We start from the raw sequence: 22,834 nt of genomic DNA, 5'->3' as shown, positions 1-22,834 counted from the left end.
CTAGTTCGTTACACATTCCGTAACGAACTAGCCACCCTCTTCGTTACATTACATTAAATTAACAAACATAACGAACCACCCCCTGATTCGTTAAACAACCTTCACGAATCAGGAGGGAACTTAACTTATAGTCTAGTTGGTTAAACATCTTTAACGAACTAGACGCATCAACTAACGAATTAACTTAATTACAAATATCTTTTACATTAAACTAAATGATAAATACAAAATGATAAATACAAAGACTCGAGACGCAAAACCGTGTACTAACAGACACCCCCTCATCTTGAGCTCTTTTTCTTTAATTTACTTGAAGCACTTGCTCTGCTAATCTCTGCAACTGTGAATACCATGTGCATGGCACACTCAAACAACACGTTGAAACTGCATTGCTCGGTCATAGTCTTCACGGCGCTCAAATAAAATCTTATTTTAGAAAAGCATGTCATTGTCGGTCTATGTCAAGTTCTCGAGCCACATCGGATCGATGATCTTTATCAGCTCGGTCTTTAATCCTTTACTCAAGACAATGATGGCCTCGCCAGTTCGGTTGTCGTAGTACCAGCGGTTGAAAGATAAATATATGTGTTGATTCAGCGTCTTCACCGGCACACGCTTCATAGTCTTTGGCGGCTTTACCTTAAGAACCAACTTCCTCCAACCCGTTCTTGGATCAATCTCATTGATACGCTTGCGAGTTGGAACCTGTGGCTTGAAAAATTTAAACCCATGGTTGACCTCGAACAGCAAATGTTGATGAAACCAATCTGCAATTTGATCTCCCCCATGGTTTATGAATGGCAGACAAGCGAGGGTCCGAACGTCCCAACACGGTAATGAGAGAACACCAGTGATCTTTTCATGATATTGGATACAGTTCTCCCATTTGTCAATACAGACTTTTAAATCAGAATCATAAAGCCATGAAATAATGTCACCTCAAACTTTAAATATGGTCTTAAAGGACGTCATCTGATTAGCTTGAGCACGAGCGACAGCTTTATTTTTCTGCTCTTTATCCACATAATGATAGGCATCAATAATCTTTCGAGCTTTCTTGTCTCGATAACCAAACAATCTCTGAATGTCAGCATCAGTTGGATTTTCGATAGAATCAAATCTTGTATCAACCACAAATTTGCCCTTGGATACTTTATCCAGATGATCAACATTGGTGCGTTGGAAAAAATTAGGGTATTCCTCAGCAGTCATATCCTCAATCTCCACCTCCTCGTCTTCATAAATAAAAGCGATGTTCAACTCAACAGTCGGATCATTTAAGATCTCTTCATCGTTCTTAACTTCCATATCATCCTCAGTCTCTAACACGGTCAATTCATCGTAATTCAAACCAAGCAGTATCGAAATCTGCTCTCGTGTTAGTGACCTCTCAACAAATTGTCCCACCTCAATCTCATCAGCATTGACTATACTTCTGACCATCCCCGATCCATCAACAATGATGATCGTATCAGCCTTGATCATCTCAATGGGTTTAGCAGCCGTATATTCACGATAAACAATAATCTGCTTCCCCGAATCATCTACAGCACTCGTACCCGCACCAGAGGATGAGCCGTGAGCTTGTTTTGGCTCACTTCGTCCAGCACCCGAAGCATCTGGATCTTCATCATTTTTCTTAAGCTTCTTTAGTGTGTCGTCCTTGCACGTAAACTGCAAGATAATCTCCTATTGTTCTTTAATTTTCACCCCCTGAGACGTAACAATCTCACGAAGGGCCTTTGTCTCTTTTAGGCAGAAAGAGACATAGCTTAACAGCTTATTCTGATTCTCCATTAAGCGTTCTTGATCCATACGATCAGCAGACATTTGTTTTTCGTATAGATGCAATAAGCTTAAAAGCGTATTCACCTGCTGATCGTGAGACATAGCATTAAAAGAAGCATGGATAGGTTGAACTGGACCTTGTGGACGGTTAAGTCTCATAAACAAGATATCAGTTTATGGTGGAGGCATCATCATCGGTGTAGGAGAGACCACCGAGGTAGCAGTTAAAGGCCTTAGCGAAGTAGATAATACTGACTGTGGAATCATGCCAAGCCTAGGATCCGTCGTAAGCGTGGTCGCCAATGTAAGCTCCGGGGTGATAGTAGTAAGCGGCACCACCAGTCGTTTAGGAATAGACGGCCTTGGAGTTTGAACTCCAAAATAGATGCCAGCACCAGCCGACACTCGACGCTTAGACGATCCTTGATCGACCAGCTCTTTCCCTTTCCTTTTATGATGGGCTGCTATAGCACCAGCTAAAGCAGCTTCAACCTCAGCTGGTTGTAAGACAGGAACATCACCAGCACCACCATTACCACTATTACCACCATCATTATCATCACCATCACCCTCGTTCCCACCTGCTCCTTCCTCACGCTCGGAATCCGAGTCATCATGAATCCAGCGATCACCGGGAGGACATTCATAATCTGGATTCACCAGATGACCGATCAACCTTTTGGTCCGTGTATGAGGAGTTTGATGGTATGATTTCATCCTACGTACAGTATCAGCTGTCATGTGATCCAACTTCAACTTATCATCGAGCCGTGTTGGATCGAGCACCAAATCACATATAGCATCTTGAACGAACAGTTGAATGAAGGGAGGATACATCAAGAATTTCACACGTCTCTTCACAACAGTACAATTTTCTTTGAGATGATCGAATATCATTTTAGAGAAGTTGAAGGATTTATTCAGCACCAAGGCAACGAACGCTGATTGAAGAATGATACGACATTCATCGAAACACCCTTTCTGTCCACCAAGGCAATGTATAAGCACGTGTAGTAAATACTTGTATGTGGGACACAAGTATGCCTTGTTATACATGGACTCATCAAGATCGCCAAAATAAAACAATCGTCCAAACTACCCTTTAATCAGTTCTATGTGATACTCACTCAGATCATCAATCGTATCATCAAACCTCAGCACCCTTAGAACATACTCAGTTGATACCACACCTAGTTGAGCATTCACCTCAGCTGTAATGTGGTTCTCAGTTTCCACATATCTCGTCGTATTCAAAAGTTGACAAACGATACTGAATCGAACATCAGGATTAGCAATGATGGAATAATGAATACGTGAGCGACGTAAGAACTCCAAAATCCCACCAAATACGTTCTTGTCAGCAAAGTTTGTACCAATGAAGGCACAAACGTTGTGTCTTTTGTCATATGGAAGCATGGGAATAACTTGAGCTGGTTGTTGTTGTTGTGGTGCATTAATGGGAGGGTTCTGATCCATGTTATCAGCCATTGCATTATATAAACAAAGCCGAGAATCAGTGATAGTGAATAATAATAATACTTATATAGTTAATATATAATTAAAAGTTTTAAAATTATATCAATTGATAAAACCTTTTAATTTTAAAAATAATTAAAATGTCATTCGTTAATTATTCTAATTCGTTATATCGAATTGGTAGTTCGTTATAGCGAATAAGTTACTTCGCTATCAAGTAAATTGTTAACGAATTAGGCATAACGAATCACTAATAAAAGTTAACGAATTATGGTCTAATTCATTATAAATAAAAAAGTAGAATCTGATTCGTTTTAATGTACGATTCGTTATCATGATTCGTGTGATATGTATAGCGAATTGGACACGAATGAGTTCCAATTCGTTAAACAGTAACGAATGACCAATTAAGCTTAATATTTGACTAATTTGGTCAAGGTCAAAATCACCAAGAACACTAAAAGTCAAAGCTGCAATCGAAAATAAATTCCAACATAAGCGACGATGAATAACCGAACAAAGGATCACAAAGATCTCGGAAAATTATTGCAATTAGAATGATATCGATTTGATGTACCAAAACATGGTATAAATAGGTTAAATTAAGGGTTCATCAAACACTAATAACCCGACCACGAAATTAAACAATTAACCCATCAAATCATCATAAAAATTGACGAAAAACATCACGATATGATCGTCTATACCTTAGCAATACAAAGATATAATCAAAACATGGAAAAACGATGATCAAAGATTCTGGAAATTTTGGCCAAAATAACAGTATGTATGGGGAAAATGAAAGGTGAATAGTGAGACGAACCGCCTTCACAGTTCCCTATATAGTCTGACATGGCACGTTTTCCAATGTAACGAATCATTTGATTCGTTTGAATTTTGAAATAACGTATCAGGTGATTCGTTATCTGAACTTAACGTGTGGTTTAATGATTTAGAGGCAATTCGTTAGAAATAAGACATAAAATTAATGAATTAGCCTTAGTTCGTATCTAGTTCGTGTAAATATGCATAATGAATTAAAAGTCATTCGTTACAGAGTGGCGGAAGCGAATTAGGGTAACGAATTAGAATGCAATTCGTTAAGAATGACCTAATTCGTCATACATAATTTAACGAATTACCTTTATTTAATTTTATATTCAATAAATAAATTAAATAAATCAATTAAATCAAATAAAAAATTTTATAATTAAACCTATTAACTTAAATGAATCACCGAGAGCCCGTATCTTGATTATCGAATACCTTATCTTGTTTTACGTTTTGAAACACATACCTTAGAAGAAGTAAATAATATGTAAAATGAAAAAGCTTTTGGTATTTTGAACTTTTTACTTAAAATATTTACAAAAGAAATAACCGAAAATGAAAACAGAGAATAGAAAATGTTTTTATGTTTTTGTATGGTTTTTCAAAAGCACTACATATTTTTAGATTTTTGTTGAGTTTGAGCAGAGAATCATATTGACCAGACTTCCCTTCCATCACAGTTTTATATTTCAGGGATATTGTGACTGGTGTTAAGTCGGTCATTGATATTGTTTTCCACGTAAATCTTATAACAAACTTTCAAGCATTTCTGTGATACGGTTAATTGTTCAATTAGTGCACAGACTATCAGAAACTATCAGCCTCTAATCTCGGGTCAAGCTTAATTTGATTTTTTCCATATCACCAAAACTTGACTTAAACCATTATAGTGTTGATCAAAATTTGAATTTAAAAAATTTTCGAGCAATGCATCAGGTTTCCTTTACTGTAAGTGAGTATGCACGAGTCCATCTGTCGGCTTACATACATTGTATCCCCTGGGGTCCGTTTCCTATTGGTAATGAGGCGCGCGCAAGGGTGTAACAGATGTATGACTAACAACGGATTTTGATCAAGTTAGTAATTTAGATTCTCCAAAGTACAGCAGTGATCAAGTTTAATGACTTTGGGTTTGCTCTAAAAGAGAGTGAAATATTCATGCTTATGAATACCCAGATGATTAAGCCGCATAAAGACTCATAGTGTCCAGAATCCTAACGCTTGTTATTTGCTTTATTATATTTTTGAATTATCAAACAACTATAAGGCTTGAGTATGACAGGTTATTACATTCCTGCCATCCTCACCGAGATTTTTGATAGAGACTAACACCTCTTTCAATTTGGCTTTTCTTTATATTTATATCACTTACTTACTCTAACGGCTTGTTTAAGACCTATCAATGCACCAATGATTAAGCACTCAGTCTTTTAAACTTATTTCTTACTGGATATGGGGTCAAACAATCAATTTGACTATCATTTTCTTTTTTTGCTTCAAAAACTCAAAATTTTGAGGAGCATAAAACAAAATGAATTTAATCGCCCCAGTCACTTTCAGTCTATAGATTATTGGTTATCCTATCAATCTACAAGTAGATAACAGGACCCATACATGCAAGCATGCTCCACAAACTTAAATAACCGACATAATTTTTAGCGAGAAAATAAAGTAAAAACGCATAACGAACGCCCTAACTACTTTCCATTGTCTGGTAAATGGCTATCCCGAACATTTACGAGATATTATCAAAACCAAACATATACGATTATATGTCCTTCAAATATGAGTAATTTACATACTTTTTAGCGAACGTATGCAAAAATCTTTTTGGTTTTTCTCTTGAAATACATAAAACACAATCTTTTTGTCTTTTTCGGATTTTTCTGTACAAACAAGAAATTCACAATCTTTTTGAATTTTCAAATTTTTTAATAAATAAAAATAAAAACTTCACAATATTTTTTTTTTAATTTTCAGATTTTTTTTTAACAAACAAAAACACAATCTTTTTATCTTTTTCGGAATTTAAAATGATTTTCGATTTTCAAAGTTTTAAAGAAAAACATGAAAACACACTATTTTTTTATTTTTCAAATTTTTAATGTTTTTTTGGTTTTATCTATAGAAATTAAAAGCACAATATTTTTGTATTTTCTATTTTCACTCCCTAAAATCCAAAACCAAAATAGAATTTAAGGTAAAAATAAACCAAAAATAAAGATTGTTAGTCCCGGTGCTGATCGATACGAGATCCGCACGAGGTCTAGGAGTGCGGAATCCTCCTAGACTCGTTTATTGGTGTATAGACGAAGAACACAAACACGTACACGATCAAATACACAAACAAATACAAGAATGGATAATCAAATCTGCAGATTCATATAATAATAAAACACGTTACATACCATAACATAAACAGAAACACGACTGACCCGAGGTGAGCTCTACCTCGGGTCGTCTCACACGACTCTCACTCTCTTGCTCTCTCTTGACACTCAAACTGTAACACACACTCTCTGAATTACTGGATTCACCCTCTATAACCTAACACGACACATGTATATATAGACAATCTTCACGGGCTTGGGCTTCAGTAGGCGAAGTTGTTCATAACTTCGCCTAGGGCGAAGTTGTGATAACTTCGCCTAAGGCAGAAGTTGTTACAACTTCGCCGTTGGCGAAGTTGTTATAACTTCGCCTAGGCGAAGTTGTGCTAACTTCGCCTGTGACGATCCGCTGGTCAGAATTGCATAGCGACGGTCACAGAATGCACCAACAGTCTCCCCTTTGACCGTTGCTCTCAATTCTAACAAACACGAAAGATCATCTGTTACAAAACATGCACTAACAGACTCCCTCTTAACTGACGATCTTCTGTTTTGTTCATCAACCAGCCGTGTCTGAATCTGTCCTGTAGCTTCACAAATCTACCAATCACCCAGCGTCTTCCATATCAGATCTCCCCTTCAGTGTAAGCTTCTCCGACTATAACGATTGAGGTCTTTGAAATGCATGCATCCTCGTGCCAATAGATCATCTCAACCAATCACGTGAGTCCATCTGACTTCACCAACACATGAAGTTGGGCTTCCTCCACAACTTCACCAACTCGTCGGCATACGATAAGGTTTAATCTTCAACTACTCAACATCAGGTGATCAATTTCATCACAAAACCACCTTGACAGAATCTAACACATGACCATTAATTAATCCGAAGCATCTTCAATCACCAGGGATAACAATCAAGAACATAGACACTTTAATTCCCGGTTAAATCCAACTTGTTCCAGAATCTTCACTCGTATAAATAAGCATCACGTTTCAGGATCCAATTCTCGAACGCCTTGAAAATAACATAAATAATATGCTCTGACCGCAATCCAGTAATGACAAAAACCTTCAGTTGAATTTGACTTTCTTCAATTGGTCAACCTCGAACAACAACAATTTCATTGCCCACAAACACCCGAATATGTGTCAATATCCAGTTTCAAACAATATCCCATTCACAACCTCAACTCCAAATCCAGAGTTGACACGTATTTGTTCACACGTAAGACCAAGAGATAACAAGATCACTCGTTGACGGAACAACATCTCTGGTCTCACAATAATCGTGTACACCTGGCCATACAGACGAAAACTCCAAACAATTTTTTTTTTTTTTTTTTTTTTTTTTAATAATTTTTTTTTTTTTTTTTTTTTTTTTTTTAACTTCACCTGGCTATAACTTCGCCTGGCCATAACTTCGCCTGGCTGCTAACTTCGCCTGGCCATAACTTCGCCTGGCCATAACTTCGCCTGGCTGCTAACTTCGCCTGGCTGCTAACTTCGCCTGGCCATAACTTCGCCTGTTCATAACTTCGCCTGTTCATAACTTCGCCTGTTCATAACTTCGCCTGTTCATAACTTCGCTGAAACCCTACGAACAGTGACGGCAACTTCGCCTGATGAACAATAACTTCGCCTGATGAACAATAACTTCGCCTGCGGCGCTGTTCGGCCAGAAACGCACAGAAACGTGCCAGAAACACCAAAACGCAGATCTCGAACCATAGCATAAGAGCCTAAGGCTCTGATACCACTTGTTAGTCCCGGTGCTGATCGATACGAGATCCGCACGAGGTCTAGGAGTGCGGAATCCTCCTAGACTCGTTTATTGGTGTATAGACGAAGAACACAAACACGTACACGATCAAATACACAAACAAATACAAGAATGGATAATCAAATCTGCAGATTCATATAATAATAAAACACGTTACATACCATAACATAAACAGAAACACGACTGACCCGAGGTGAGCTCTACCTCGGGTCGTCTCACACGACTCTCACTCTCTTGCTCTCTCTTGACACTCAAACTGTAACACACACTCTCTGAATTACTGGATTCACCCTCTATAACCTAACACGACACATGTATATATAGACAATCTTCACGGGCTTGGGCTTCAGTAGGCGAAGTTGTTCATAACTTCGCCTAGGGCGAAGTTGTGATAACTTCGCCTAAGGCAGAAGTTGTTACAACTTCGCCGTTGGCGAAGTTGTTATAACTTCGCCTAGGCGAAGTTGTGCTAACTTCGCCTGTGACGATCCGCTGGTCAGAATTGCATAGCGACGGTCACAGAATGCACCAACAAAGATAGTTATCCTTTTTTCAGGATATTAGAAAGGGTCTTCAATCCATTTAAACCAAGCAAAAACTGAAAACGCGTTTCGTCAAAAGCTTTGGTAAATAGATCGGCTTTTTGAAAATCAGTATGTACTTTCGATATGAAATGATATCGAATTTCGATATATTTCATTTTAGAGTGTTGTACGGGATTTTTGGTGATGCTAATGGCAGCAGAGTTATCAATTATAATGGGAGTAGTAAGAAACTTCAAACCATAGTCGTGAAGATGTTGTTGTATCCACAAAACCTGGGAATAGCAACTCGAGGCTGCAACATACTCAGCTTCGGCGATTGAAGTGGAGACCGTTGTCTGCTTCTTTCACTACCAGGAAACAAGCCGGCTTCCTAAGAATTGACAGCATGTTGTAGTCGATTTAAAGTTAATCTTGCATCCTCCATAGTCTGAGTCAGAATAAGAGGTAAGATCGAAGTTATCGTCCTTGGGGTACCATAACCTGGTGTCTGGATTGCCCCTCAAATATTGAAGAATACGCTTGACCGCTGCCAGGTGAGTCACTCGGGGACTAGCTTGGTACCTAGCAAATAAACAAACAGCAAACATTATGTCGGGTCGAGAAGTAGTAAAATACATCAAACCAATCATAGCTCGATAGAGGGTAGGATCGACAATATCCTCCAATTCATCCGGTGATAAATTGTGACCCACGGGAAGAGGAGTAAAAGGGTTTTTTTCCGGTAGTAATCTTGAATCGGCTAAAGACAGCGTTCACATACTTAGTCTGGTGAATGAAGATTCCTTTTGCAGACTGGTGAACCTGCAACCCTAGAAAGAAGTTCATCTCTCTCATCAAACTCATCTCGAACTTGGTTTGCATTAACATTTCGAACCCCTTACATAACGCATCGTTTGTTGACCCAAAGATAATGTCGTTGACATAAATCTGAATGAGGAGAAGATCATCACCAATGTTTTTGTAAAATAAAGTGCAGTCAACAGTCCCACGTTTGAAAGCGTTATATGTCAGATGGTCGGCAAGCGCGCCATACCAAGCTCTCGGGGCTTGATGTAGACCATATAGTGCCTTGTTTAAGTGATAAACTCGGTCAGGATAATCAAGGTCTTCAAAGCCAGATGGCTGTAACACAAGCACTTCCTCGTGTAGTTCACCATTGAGAAAAGCACTTTTAACACCCATTTGATAGACTTCAATATTATTGTAAGCCGCATAAGCCAGAAAAATACGTATAGCTTCCAGTCTTGCAACCGGAGCGTATACCTCAGTGTAGTTTATACCCTCTTGCAGATGGAAACCTTGCACCACTAATCGTTCCTTGTTTCTCACGATCACCCCATGATCGTATTTCTTACATTTAAATACCCACTTAGTTGGAATAGGCTTCTTAACTCTAGCGGGTTTGTCGATAAGATCCCAAACACCCAAACGAGCGAATTGTTGCAATTCCTTTTGCATAGATTCTACCAAAGATGGATCTTGAAGTGCCATACGAGGTGTCGTTGGCTCAACTTGGGATAGAAAGCAAGTGAATTTGGAAATATATACAATTCCAGACGAATGTAAATCTGCATAAGCACACAATACATTATTCTCACTCGACGAAGCAACTTGATGACATGTTTGAACGGCCGCATCAAGTTCTCCAATGCTGTTTTCCTTTAGATGATAATTATGAATTCTAACAGTAGGATTCTCAGGAATAAAAACATTTTTGAATAAATTAGTGTAATGCTATCCAAGTTCATGATATGAATCATCACTATCAAGTTCAATAACTTTATTATCATCAAAAGAAGTAGATGCATTATGAAAGGGAACTGGAAAATCATCAAGAGGATCTTCAGTTGGAGCATCAGTTGGAGCTTCAACATCATTAGAACTTGAAAATCTTTGGATTACCAGTTGATCTTCAAAGTATGCACGAACCAGGTCTTCATCTGGTTGTTCAGTAGTTGGAGTAAATGAATTAAATAAGCCATCATAGTCAAACATCCAATCGGGACCTTTCCCTTGAGGAGGTGTGGTGTATTTTTGACAGTCCACATGGTACCACTCCTCAACATAACCAGAAGTGAAATTAAATACCCGTTTCTTTGGAGGTGCATAACCCAAGAAATACCCCACAATGGCTTTTTCATCAAACTTACCCACATCCTTTTTCAACATCGTACAAGGACACCCAAAAGGTTCCAAGTACTTTAAGTTTGGCTTTCGATTATTCAAAAGCTCATAACTCGTCTTCTTGAGTCTCTTAACAGTTATTACCCGATTGAGCGTATAAAACTCAGTATTCACCGCCTCATTCCAAAATTGGACAGGAAGCTTAGAATCGGAAAGCATAGTTCTAGCAGCTTCAATCAAAGTTCTGTTTTTCCTTTCAGCAACACCATTTTGTTGTGGTGCATATGGGGCACTGTATTCTTGATGAATTCCCTTTTGTACACAAAAGAAATCCAATACTATATTTTTAAATTCAGTACCATTGTCACTTCGAATTCTCCTCACTTTTTGCTTGTATAGTGATTCGATCCTAGTGATTAAATTTTGAACAAGAACATGTGTTTGATCTTTCGAACTCATAAATAAGACACATGCGTATCTTGAATAATCATCGGTAACTACCACGCAATACCAATCTCCAGAGATACTAGCACGATTCACTGGACCAAAAATATCCATATGAAGTCGCTCAAGAGGATTATAAATGGAATTCAATAACTTAGATGGATGCGACTTTTTCTATTGTTTACCCTTTTTGCAAGCAACACAGTGGTCGGATAACTTAAAGTTTTTCAAAGACACACCTTCAACTAGGTCATTCACCATTAGATAGTTCATATTACAAACATGAATGTGAGCCATTCTACGATGCCATAGAATAGAGTCCTTCTCGGTTGCTTTTGAGACAAAAACATGTTTCGATAGATGTTGATACTTTAGAGCTCATATTTAAGACATAAATATCATTTGATCGAGGTGATCGCATGACAACCATGTCCTCGGGAATCACATATCCCGGTTTCAGAATCAGGCATTCTTTATCGGTAAATACCGTGGTGTATTTCTAGTCACAAATTTGCGACACACTTAATAAATTATGGTCTACCTTGTCACAATAATTGACCTTCTCAAATGTAATGTGGCCATTTGAAACTTCACCTTCTTGTGTGATCATACCCCAGAATTCCCAGCAAACGCCACATAACCCCCTTGAATATTTTTTACATTTGTTAAGAGGTCGAGATTTCCAGTAATATAACGAGAACATCCGCTATCCATAATCTAGTTTTCACCAGATATGGTCTTGGATGTAGCCTAAACACAAAAGAAAATGATTAGTTCAAAAAGGCAGCCCAGGCCTCAGACTTAGGCACCTTTTGGTTTCCATGAGAAACATTAAACTTAGTTGAATTTAAATGTTGTTCAGCAACTTGAGAATAAGTTACAGGCTTCTTAGACTTTCGTCTCAGATAAGCAGCTTGAACGACATTTGAGTTCACGTTCTTGCATATCGGTTCAGTTGGAATAAATTTTGGTTTAACTTGACCATAAATTTCATTCACATGAACTACCTTTCTTGGATTAACATTTGAGAACATGATGTGAGTATCATCATCACACGAAAAAGGTCACTTTAAAATCTTCTTTATCAAAGGAACCGGTTTCGATCGGTCCTTGACAAATGGATGAAGATTCTGAGATTTCTTCTGTCCACAGTTTCTTACAACATGACCTTCTTGACCGCAAAGAAATCAGCTTCGCATGTCCATACGATCAGTTTGAGGTTTAGCAAAAGCAGATGCCATAGAAGGTTGATGACTCACGTTCTTAGTAAAACTCTTAGCCAAATCATCAGACGACACCGGTTTCTTTTTCAAATAAAATTCAAGATTAGATCAATTTGAAAAGCTTTGCAAAGTGTCGGTTCCAGTAGATTTTACAAACTGAACTTTCTTAGCATTATTTAAGAATTTTTTAGCTTTAACCGGTGGATTTGATGTGTTTGATGTTTTGGAAGAAGCATACTGACTTTCAAGATCTTGAATCTTGGAGGTTTCATTGTGAAAGACACTTTCAGTCAGTTTCGGTTTAATGATACTAATCGGAATATTTTTCTTAGTGAACATCGTGTCTATTCCTTTTAAATTAAACACACGACCAGTTGATGGCTTGGAAACATTAGGATTGATGAAACGTAACAAATCCTCGTCAGAAATTTTGGACTTTTCTGGTTTCTTAGGTTTCACTAGTTAAACCTAAACATGATATTCTTTTCTCACCTGAGTTGTGTGTGAACCATACACAGCCTCCTCAAATTCATGAGGTTCACAAATAATGTAATTAGAATTTGGAATATTCTTGTTCTTGTGTATTACTTCAGATTCAAACACATCCTCAATGATGACTTTATCAACAGTTTCAACAAAGACTTTGTTGCTTTCAACATGAGGTTTTTGAGTTATAGATTGGGCTTTAACAGTTTCAGGTTTAACTGGTTTATCTTTTTCTGAAGTCACAGGTTCTTTCACAATCACATTCTCTTCTTTTCTAGCAAAAGGATTTAGTTTATAATCATTCTGAAAAGGTGGTGGAATTTCAACAAAACCTATACCTTTCTTTGAATCTTTTTGCTTACCAGATACTTCTATTATTTCGTTTAGCAAAACGGAAGAGTTTCTAATTTGCCCAATTTATTCTTTAACTCGAGAACCTCATTCTCAAGTTCGGTTATCTTTGATCTATGTTTCAAAATTTCTTGAAACTTTTGATCGTTGATCGTCATTTTAATAGATAACTCGGCCTTGAGATCATGGTTACTTGTCGACAAGGCTTCAATTTTCTCGAGATCTCATTTGAGATTCCAAAGACTGTCGATAAGTATCCTTAAGTGAAGCAATTTCTTTCACTAAACAGTCATTGTGATTTTTCAAGGAATCTAACTTAGGCTTGTTTTTCTCACAGTCAATACAAGAAACAGAAGAACTAACCTCATTGATTTTTGCCATGCATGCAAAAGTAGTTGGAAGCTTTCCACACGAGTCGTTAGAATCAGACTCAGTTTCATTGTCGGGCGATAGCTCACTCCCACTTGCATCTTCAAAAGTTTTTTTTGACTCGAAATAGCCAGATTAGCTAGATTATCATTACACAGAAGTCTTTGTGACCAATTAGTTCCATCCATGTTGGACAGCATAGCTTGTGACCCAGAAGAAGATTATTTAGTTCAAGAAGACTTTCCCGCATCATTTCCACTTTTTCTAGATGAATTCTGATCTTGCTTTCTGGGACCGGTGTACTCCTTCTTTGGCTTATCACATTCTTTAGCAAAATGCCCAAACTCTTGACAGATATAGCATTTAACCTTTAATTTATCAAAACCCAACTTCTTGTTTAATGATGGAAGATCTTTGTCGGTTCTTTGCATAAAATTTTTCACTTTCCTGATAATCATAGCCATATTCCACTTAAATTTCATAAGTTCCAAATCATCGGGATCAATTTGATCATAGTCTTCATCAGTCAAATCGCTCGTTGCAATCTTACTACTAACCAAATTCTCATATGAAGTCATGAAGGCAGACAAGAAACAAAGTTTTGTTCAGCCTCCCTCATGTTCACATTTGGTTGTGATGAGAATTGATTTGCAGGTGATGAATTTCCAAACCCTCCAGATGAACCAGAAGCACCAGATGACCCAGAATTTCCAGCAGTGTAGAAACAAGCACATGGATCACTATACATAGTTGTAGCATTATCACTTGCATTTTGTGTAAGAAATGCGGTGATATGAGAAATGGTTGAACTCAACGGCATACTTCCACCATAAAAGGCAAGATCTTGATTATCCTTAGAAGACTTTTGACATTTAAGATCGTATACTCGTGCTTCGATCTTTTTGCATGAATTCAGATGCTATCAGATCTTCATTGTTGAAATAATTATTCTCTTTCAGAACCATTAATAAAGTTGAGTAAGAACTCGGTAAAGCACTTTTGATAGTATCAATCTTATCAATTTCAGAAGTTTCCAACTTCATCTTGTCCATTTCAGCTATCAAATGATTAAACCTTGTTATCATCTCTTTGACAGTCTCACCCTTAAGTAGGTTAAAGTTTCTAAATTGAAACTTGAGCATAACCTTCTTGCTTTCAGCAGTATTACCCATACTCCTCATACGAATGTGTTGGAATAACGAAGCACAAATCTTTATGCTACCAACTTGATAAAAACTGTTTTCGGGTAAAGCCATTGTAAGAGTAGAGTAGGCTTTTGTTTCAATTTCTAATGATTTCTTTTCTTCTTGAGAGTATTGAGAGATAGCCTTAGGTGTCAATCCGATAGTCTCATCTCCAATCATTGGAACGGTATATACCTCATCCAAGCAATACGAACAATCAGGGTGAACCGACCCTAGATGAGCATGGAAACGGGGTTCCAACTTAGCAAAATCACTAAATTTCATTAAACGTGGACATTTTGAATGGGAACCAATCTCGATGTCCAGCTGCAACATTTGTTGCATTAACATATTTTGGGAAGCTAAAGCATACACACCAGCCATTTTGAGAAATGATAAGACATTCAAATGTCAAGGGTTAAATTTGAAAATGTCTTAACGAACTGTGAACAGTAACGAATCAGAAATAACTTTAAGGAATCTGGAAGTTTAACAAATCTGGAATAGTGTCACATGAAAAAGGTTATAACGAACTGGGTCAACGAATTAAGTCAATGTAACTAATTAGATTGACGAAATAGGTTAACGAATCAGGTGATCCCTTAACGAATCAAGGAAGTAAAATCTTAGCGAATTAAGGTAAAGAATTGCTGAGTTTCCTTAATGAATCACTAAGACACTGTTAAGGAATTAGGTGACGAACCAAGATGACGAATTAGCTACAGTTGATATTGAGACAACTATAGCGAATTAGGTTGTTAAAAACCGTTGTAACAAACTCTGACAACTATTGCCACGTGGCAAAAGTTGTTGGAATTAAAGTTAACGAAGTAGGACACGTGTCACACGAATTGACTGACACGAATTAGAACAGGTAACTAATTGATGAACAATACATAACGAACTGGCAAGGAGATAACGAATCACCAAATATAGATGAAGATCTTCTAATCTTCATATTGAATTTCCAGATTTCTGGAAAAATAAGAACACCAAACTAAAACCTAGATTTGTAATACTGTTTCAATACTTTACCAAATTACTCATAATACCTATCGAAATACTCGGAAACATAACACGAATTCAGATCTTAACATCCCGTATCCTAAATCAACTTAACTCGTAATAAATCTAGCCAAAACCAAACTCTGTTTTCGGCCAAATCCAGATCCAATCAAAAACAATCCAAAACCAATCCAATTTCCAATTCCAAATCACAAATCCTTCCCAAGACCTTATCACACACAAATCCAGTCCAATCAAAAACAATCCAAAACCAATCCAATTTCCAATTCCCAATCACAAATCCTTCCCAAGATGACGAATTAGCTACAGTTGATATTGAGACAACTATAGCGAATTAGGTTGTTAAAAACCGTTGTAACAAACTCTGACAACTATTGCCACGTGGCAAAAGTTGTTGGAATTAAAGTTAACGAAGTAGGACACATGTCACACGAATTGACTGACACGGATTAGAACATGTAACGAATTGATGAACAATACATAACGAACTGGCAAGGAGATAACGAATCACCAAATATAGATGAAGATCTTCAAATCTTCATATTGAATTTCCAGATTTCTGGAAAAATAAGAACACCAAACTAAAACCTAGATTTGTAATACTGTTTCAATACTTTACCAAATTACTCATAATACCTATCGAAATACTCGGAAACATAACACGAATTCAGATCTTAACATCCCGTATCCTAAATCAACTTAACTCGTAATAAATCTAGCCAAAACCAAACTCTGTTTTCGGCCAAATCCAGATCCAATCAAAAACAATCCAAAACCAATCCAATTTCCAATTCCAAATCACAAATCCTTCCCAAGACCTTATCACACACAAATCCAGTCCAATCAATCCATACTCCAATCAAATTCACACGGAATTAAATCAAAATCAAAACCTCTATTTCAGCCAAAACCCAATTCAAACCAAAACAGCCCAATACTAATTCAAATTCCAATTTCTACTCACAATACACTCCAAATACTTTACCGATCACATATCAATACAAATCAATCCAGATTCAATCAATTCACACTGAATCTGATCCAAACACAACTTTATACCAAAATAACAATTAACAGTCCTTAATTACCTAATTGACAATCAAATCAAGAGAAATCGAGCAACCGAAAGCTATGATACCACTTGTAAACACCCGGATCTAGCACAGATCTAAGGTCTAATAACTATAAACGGATCTACTTCATGATGCTCTATAATGATTATGTATTAATGTTATGTATTAGTATTAGTTATATAGATATGTGTATATATATTATTGAGATATTAATTAAGATGAAGCTTGAGAGAACAATCGGGCAGAGGTTCGATATCTTAAAATCAAAACTTAAATTATGCATGGCTGATCCTCTATAAATAGGAAGATGAGTCTAGTCCGTTACGCATTCAGTAACGAACTAGCCACCCACTTCGTTACATTACATTAAATAAACAAACCTAACGAACCACCCCCTGATTTATTAAACATCCTTAATGAATCAGGAGGAAACTTAACTTATAGTCTAGTTCGTTAAATATCCTTAACGAACTAGACACATCAACTAACGAACTAACTTAATTATAAATATCTTTTACATTAAATTAAACGATAAATACAGAGACTCGAGACGCAAAACCGTGTACTAACATAAACTAGGAGTACGGTGTTATAGACGGTTGTCATTTGAAAAGATAGATTTTATTGTATGAGCATAATCACTTAAACTTAATAAATTAGTAGAATTGAAATTGTTTAAATCCAAAAATCGAATGAAGATTTGTTATCATGCACGATTAAGAAAGATAAAATATGTTTAGATAAATATGGCAAAAACATCTTCTTCGATAAACTTACTTATGATTGATTTGATTTATCTGATTAAAATAACTTGATTACTTAGACCTATAAAATTATTGAATAATTGAAGTTAACTGAATTGAAATATTTTGATTAGGTTGCAACGTAGGGTTAATAGAATAAGTTTGGAAATTTTGGGCTTAATGAACACGATTAAATCCGGAACTCGCATGGCGTAGGTGATTATGATTTCCATAGTTGCAGCAACTACAGGTAGCAGGGTATAAAGTTTGAGCAAATGTCGTAGCATGGGTTTTAGAATTAGACAGCATAGACCGTTGAGGAACGTCTTGTGGTATGTGGCAAGTATTAACAGGATAGCCGAACGATTACATTGGGTACAAAACGATATGAGGGTTTAATTGAATAATGACAGTGGCAAGTGGAACATAACGAGTGAATTTTAAAGTAACATTTCTTATCTAAGACGCTATGTTTATGATGAGATTGATTGTTAATTTGATTAACAGCATATAGTTTATGTTTAGACTTGCATTACTTATTGTTGTTGTAATGATAATGAGTAGGGGTAAAAGAATTGAATTAATTAGCGAAAAGTTAATGATCAAGGTTGAATTGATTGTATTATGTTTTAGAAATTGAGTTTATATTTTAGAAATCGTAGGAGCTATCCCCTTGACTAAACATGTGGCCATGAGGCGGTTATAGAAATAAATGATTGATTTTGTTTGATGTTGAGAAAATATTATATGATTAATAAAGATGTGATTTAATGAGAAGATTGGATAGTTGTGTAGAATTCATATGAGTTATTGCGTAAAACAAAACTTAAATGTGTTATGTTGATGATTATTCGTAACTTAATGATAAGTTAGAATCTCAATTGAAAATTAATGAGTTACTTTGATGAGTGGATGACTTTTATCAAAGTTTGATATGTTTTAACAAATTAAAATTTGTAGTTGAATACTTGAAATATGTTTAATAGTTGATGTATATGATACCATGAGTATAAGTAAGCCATTTGATTGTTAAATTGTGCAATATTAATACTTGATATTTTGATAATATAGCAACGTGATAAGATTATTAGGTGAAAACCAATTCAATAATAGAGTGTAAATTGTTTTGATTGGCTCATGATAACCGAGTCTTGATGAATGAAGGATTGTATCCGATTAGGAGAATAAAAATGTTTTGAGTGTATAATATATTGAATCAATAAATCTTTCGTATGTTGAATGACTCACATCTTTGGCCTTTGAGAAGGTCCATTGTAGGCATTGGGGTGAGAATCGATGGAGTTGTAAACAGATGTTCTAGTTTGCCATCGCCTTTGATCGGAGTGGCATTGCATCCAGTCGGATGAGTCAGATTCTGGTTTAAACTTGATTTGTTTATTGGCCAGCAATTCGTTGGACGGATGGTACGTCTAGATATTGGATTGGTGATACATCGGAATGTTGGATGGATGATACTCCTGGATGTTTGACTGGTGGTAGCCTGAGGTTCTTGGGGGATTGTACTCTTGCATCGGTGGATCGCGTGGTAGATTGATCGGTAGTTGTTCGGTGCCGGGAAAGAAAACCGGTTTGGGTCGTTCAATCGGATGATCTTGATTGAAGAAATCTGCATAATAGTCTTCACTTATGTTATCATTCGTAATTGGTTCAGGGCATGCAGCTCTCGTTGCGTCGCGAATGAAGTCGTCTATTATTTTCTTGAATGATGTCTATGGGTGGTTTAGATTTTAGGAGGGATAGAAAAGGTTACCAACCTATCTTATCCCTATTTAAATAAAACAAGTAATAATAATTCATATTCACTTGGATCGAAGCTTTGTTATTATTATATAATACCTAATTTGCTAAGATCGATGGGTCTGATACCAACATGTCACACCCCCATCTTGGGCCTAGGCGTGTGACCAACAGTTGGTACCGTTTTTGTAAATAAATCATAGTTACGGGTTAATGCGAAAATCTATTAGCGTGTATTAACATATTAAAATTTACATATCATCAAAACACGGGATTAAAAGTTCCCGGTTAATGTTTACAAAAGATTACTTGTTTTACAAAAACTGCCATTGACATAATTAATGTTTTAACAAAATGATCTAAGCCATCAGATCGCCTGTTGAAGACTTCGATTCTTCAAGCGCTTATCCTTCATTACCTGTAAAATAGTTTGAAAAATACGTCAGCAACACATGCTTGTGAATAAGTTGACGCATAAATTATTTTATTCACTTAACTACCCCTCGAGACATAACTTAGGTCTCGGCCCATCGTGGCTTAGGAATAATCAAGTTAAAAACTAAATCACAATTACAAACTTAAGCTCTACTCGAAAACGCTCATCAAACACCGCATCGTTCGATATTACTTAGCTACCATTACTATACACATGATTACCCTCTCTCAGACGTAACTTAAGTCCGCCCCATCATGGCGGAGGCATATAACCAAGTGTGGCGCGGTGTACCCACCGACTTCCACATATGTAAGGTCCAAACAAAGTACACGAAAACCTGAGGGCCAGCGATTACTTTTGTTCATAATGTTTTAGAGATACGTAATCTCATGTAATCAATTTCTTTTGACTCGATTAAACAAGTTATAAAAGTTGGGGCGTATTCACCTTTGAAAAGGATCAGCTTCACTTCACTGATCGGGTTGTCTTTCTTTAGCTAACTCGGTCCTATAGTACGAGTATAACCTTTTTGTTATTACTAGATCAATAATCTAGCTTTAGACCTTTAGTCTTTTTTTGTATAATCTTTACCTCGATTATATTTCTTATTTGAACCTTTAGTTCAAAACATCTTTTCTTTATTTTAGCATGTTTTAAACCTTTAGTTTTACTTCTTTACGTTTCTAAAACACTACGTTTCTTCTTCTCGAAGAAACGTATACTTTATTTCTTTAGTTATTATTTAAAAAACTTAAATAATATTAATAACAAATAATTACTTTATATTTATATTTCTTTCTTATATTTTCTTTGTTATATTTTCTTTTATTTATTCTCGAGGCATCGAGTATACCTTCAACTAGGTCTAAGCCTTTAATATTATATTAATATTTTATTTGGGCATTACCCCTACCTTGGTCGGCTTATATTTTTCCTAGACTTTTGGGCAACACCTAGACGCTTTCACGTTTCTCGAGTGATCAATGATTTTGCACGCTAAACGAGGCATCTCGGTTGTTGTTGGAACTCGATATCAATAACTATTACAACGATCAAATCTAAGATCTATGTTTATACTATTAATACGTTTTCGGATCTAGCTCATGATTAACATCGATTCAATGTTATAAGTATGTGTATATATTAGTAGTATTGTTTGTATAATATTAAGGTGAAGCTTGAGAGAGATCTGGACAGCAAATCGTTAATTATCTCAAAAACTTAAATAAAATGTGAACAAGAGTTCACTATATATAGACGGTGATCTGGTTCGCTAACATCCCCTAGCGAACCAGCCTCCCCTTCATTACATACATTAACATAGCGAAACATCCCCTGATTCGTTAACATCCCCTAACGAATCAGGAGGGAATTACATTAACTGAATAGTTCGCTAACATCCCCTAGCGAACTAGCCTTTAACTTAACGAACTAACTTATTAAACAAACTAATATTACATTAAATAATAAACAAAACATTAACGATCGTTACAAAGACTCAAGACGCAAAACCGTTCACTAACAGACACCCCTCATCTTGAGCTCTTTGTCTTTAACTTATTTGAAGCGCTTGGACGGCCAGTCTCTGCAACTATGAATACCATGTACATGACACACACGAACGACTCGTTGGAATTGCATAGCCAGGTCGTAATCTTCTTGCCGCTCAAACAAGACCTGCTTCCTGTATAGCACGTCATTGTCGGTCTCTGATAAGTTAACCAACCACATCGGGTCGATTATCTTGATAAGCTTAGTCTTCAGACCTCTACCCAGAAAAATGATGGCCTCGCCGGTACGGTTATCATAGTACCAACAGTTGAAGGATAGATGCATATCCTGAGGCATCGTCTTCACAGGAACATGCTTCATAGTCTTGGGCGGCTTCACCTTCAAAACAAGTTTCCTCCAGCCAGTCCTAGGGTCAATCTCATCTTTAAGCTTTCGTCTTGGAACCTGAGGCTTGAAAAACTTGAAACCATGATTGACTTCAAAGAGAAGGTGCTGATGAAACATATCAACATCCTGGTGACCCCCACGATTTATAAACGGACGTCTCGCGAGGGTACGTACATCCCACCGCGGTAATGTAAGAATGTCTCTTATCTTCTCATAATACTGGACCCTCTTCTCCCACTTGATTATACATACCTTAAGGTCCGAATCATAAGCCCATGAGACAATATCACCATGTACCTTCGAAACGGTCTTGAAGGTAGTCACCTGATTTGCCTTTACCCATGCAGCAGCAGTATCTTTCCTTTCTTGATCTACATACCGATAAGCACTACTAATTTTACCCACTTTATGATGTTTGAACCATCTTTCTACATCCTCATCAGTTATTTCTTTGAGTGCACTACTGTCCGCTGAACAATCCTTTCCAGTTCGTCCTCAGTTTCTTTAAATACCTCTTCATGAAATACCGGGCACCTTGATCAACGTTTGTGTGTTGATACAAGTCCGGATACGCTTCAGCAGTCACATCCTCCATCTCTACATCCTCATCCTCATAAACAAAATCCGTATTCATCTGAATTGATGGATCCACATCCAAACCTTCCTCATTCACTACCTCAACATCGGGCTCAGCCTCTAAATCATTCAACTGATCATCATTCAGCCCAAGCAGTATAGAGATCTACTCCCGTGTCAACATTCTTTCCACAAACTCCCCAACCTCTAACTCATATCTATTCACCACACTTTTAACCACTCCTGATCCATCCACAAATATCACTATGTTAGCCGCAATCATCTCAATTGGCTAGGCGGCTGTTGGATCTTGATAAATAATTATCTGTTTGCTCGAATCTTCACCCCCACTAGTACCAGTACCAGTAGATGAACCATGAGCTTGTTTC

The 22,834-nt window shown here is 36.8% G+C and overlaps 1 protein-coding gene across 1 annotated transcript in view; it reads right to left on the bottom strand.

The window, feature by feature from the left end:
- Positions 1 to 22,510, bottom strand: part of LOC143596097 (uncharacterized) — a 253,849-nt gene extending 231,339 nt beyond the window's left edge. The window contains exon 1 of the mRNA XM_077075186.1: positions 22,404 to 22,510. Coding sequence (XP_076931301.1) covers positions 22,404 to 22,503 — 100 coding nt within the window. The 5' untranslated portion in view covers positions 22,504 to 22,510. The remainder of the gene's footprint in view (positions 1 to 22,403) is intronic.
- Positions 22,511 to 22,834: the final 324 nt, after the last annotated feature.

Source organism: Bidens hawaiensis, unplaced genomic scaffold, assembly GCF_021521415.1.
Source record: "Bidens hawaiensis isolate Kalapana, Puna unplaced genomic scaffold, B.hawaiensis_p1.1 tig00000001_1, whole genome shotgun sequence".
Taxonomy (NCBI): domain Eukaryota; kingdom Viridiplantae; phylum Streptophyta; class Magnoliopsida; order Asterales; family Asteraceae; genus Bidens; species Bidens hawaiensis.
The sequence above is the reverse complement of the archived record's forward strand: the minus strand, read 5'-3'. Positions and strand labels throughout refer to the sequence as shown.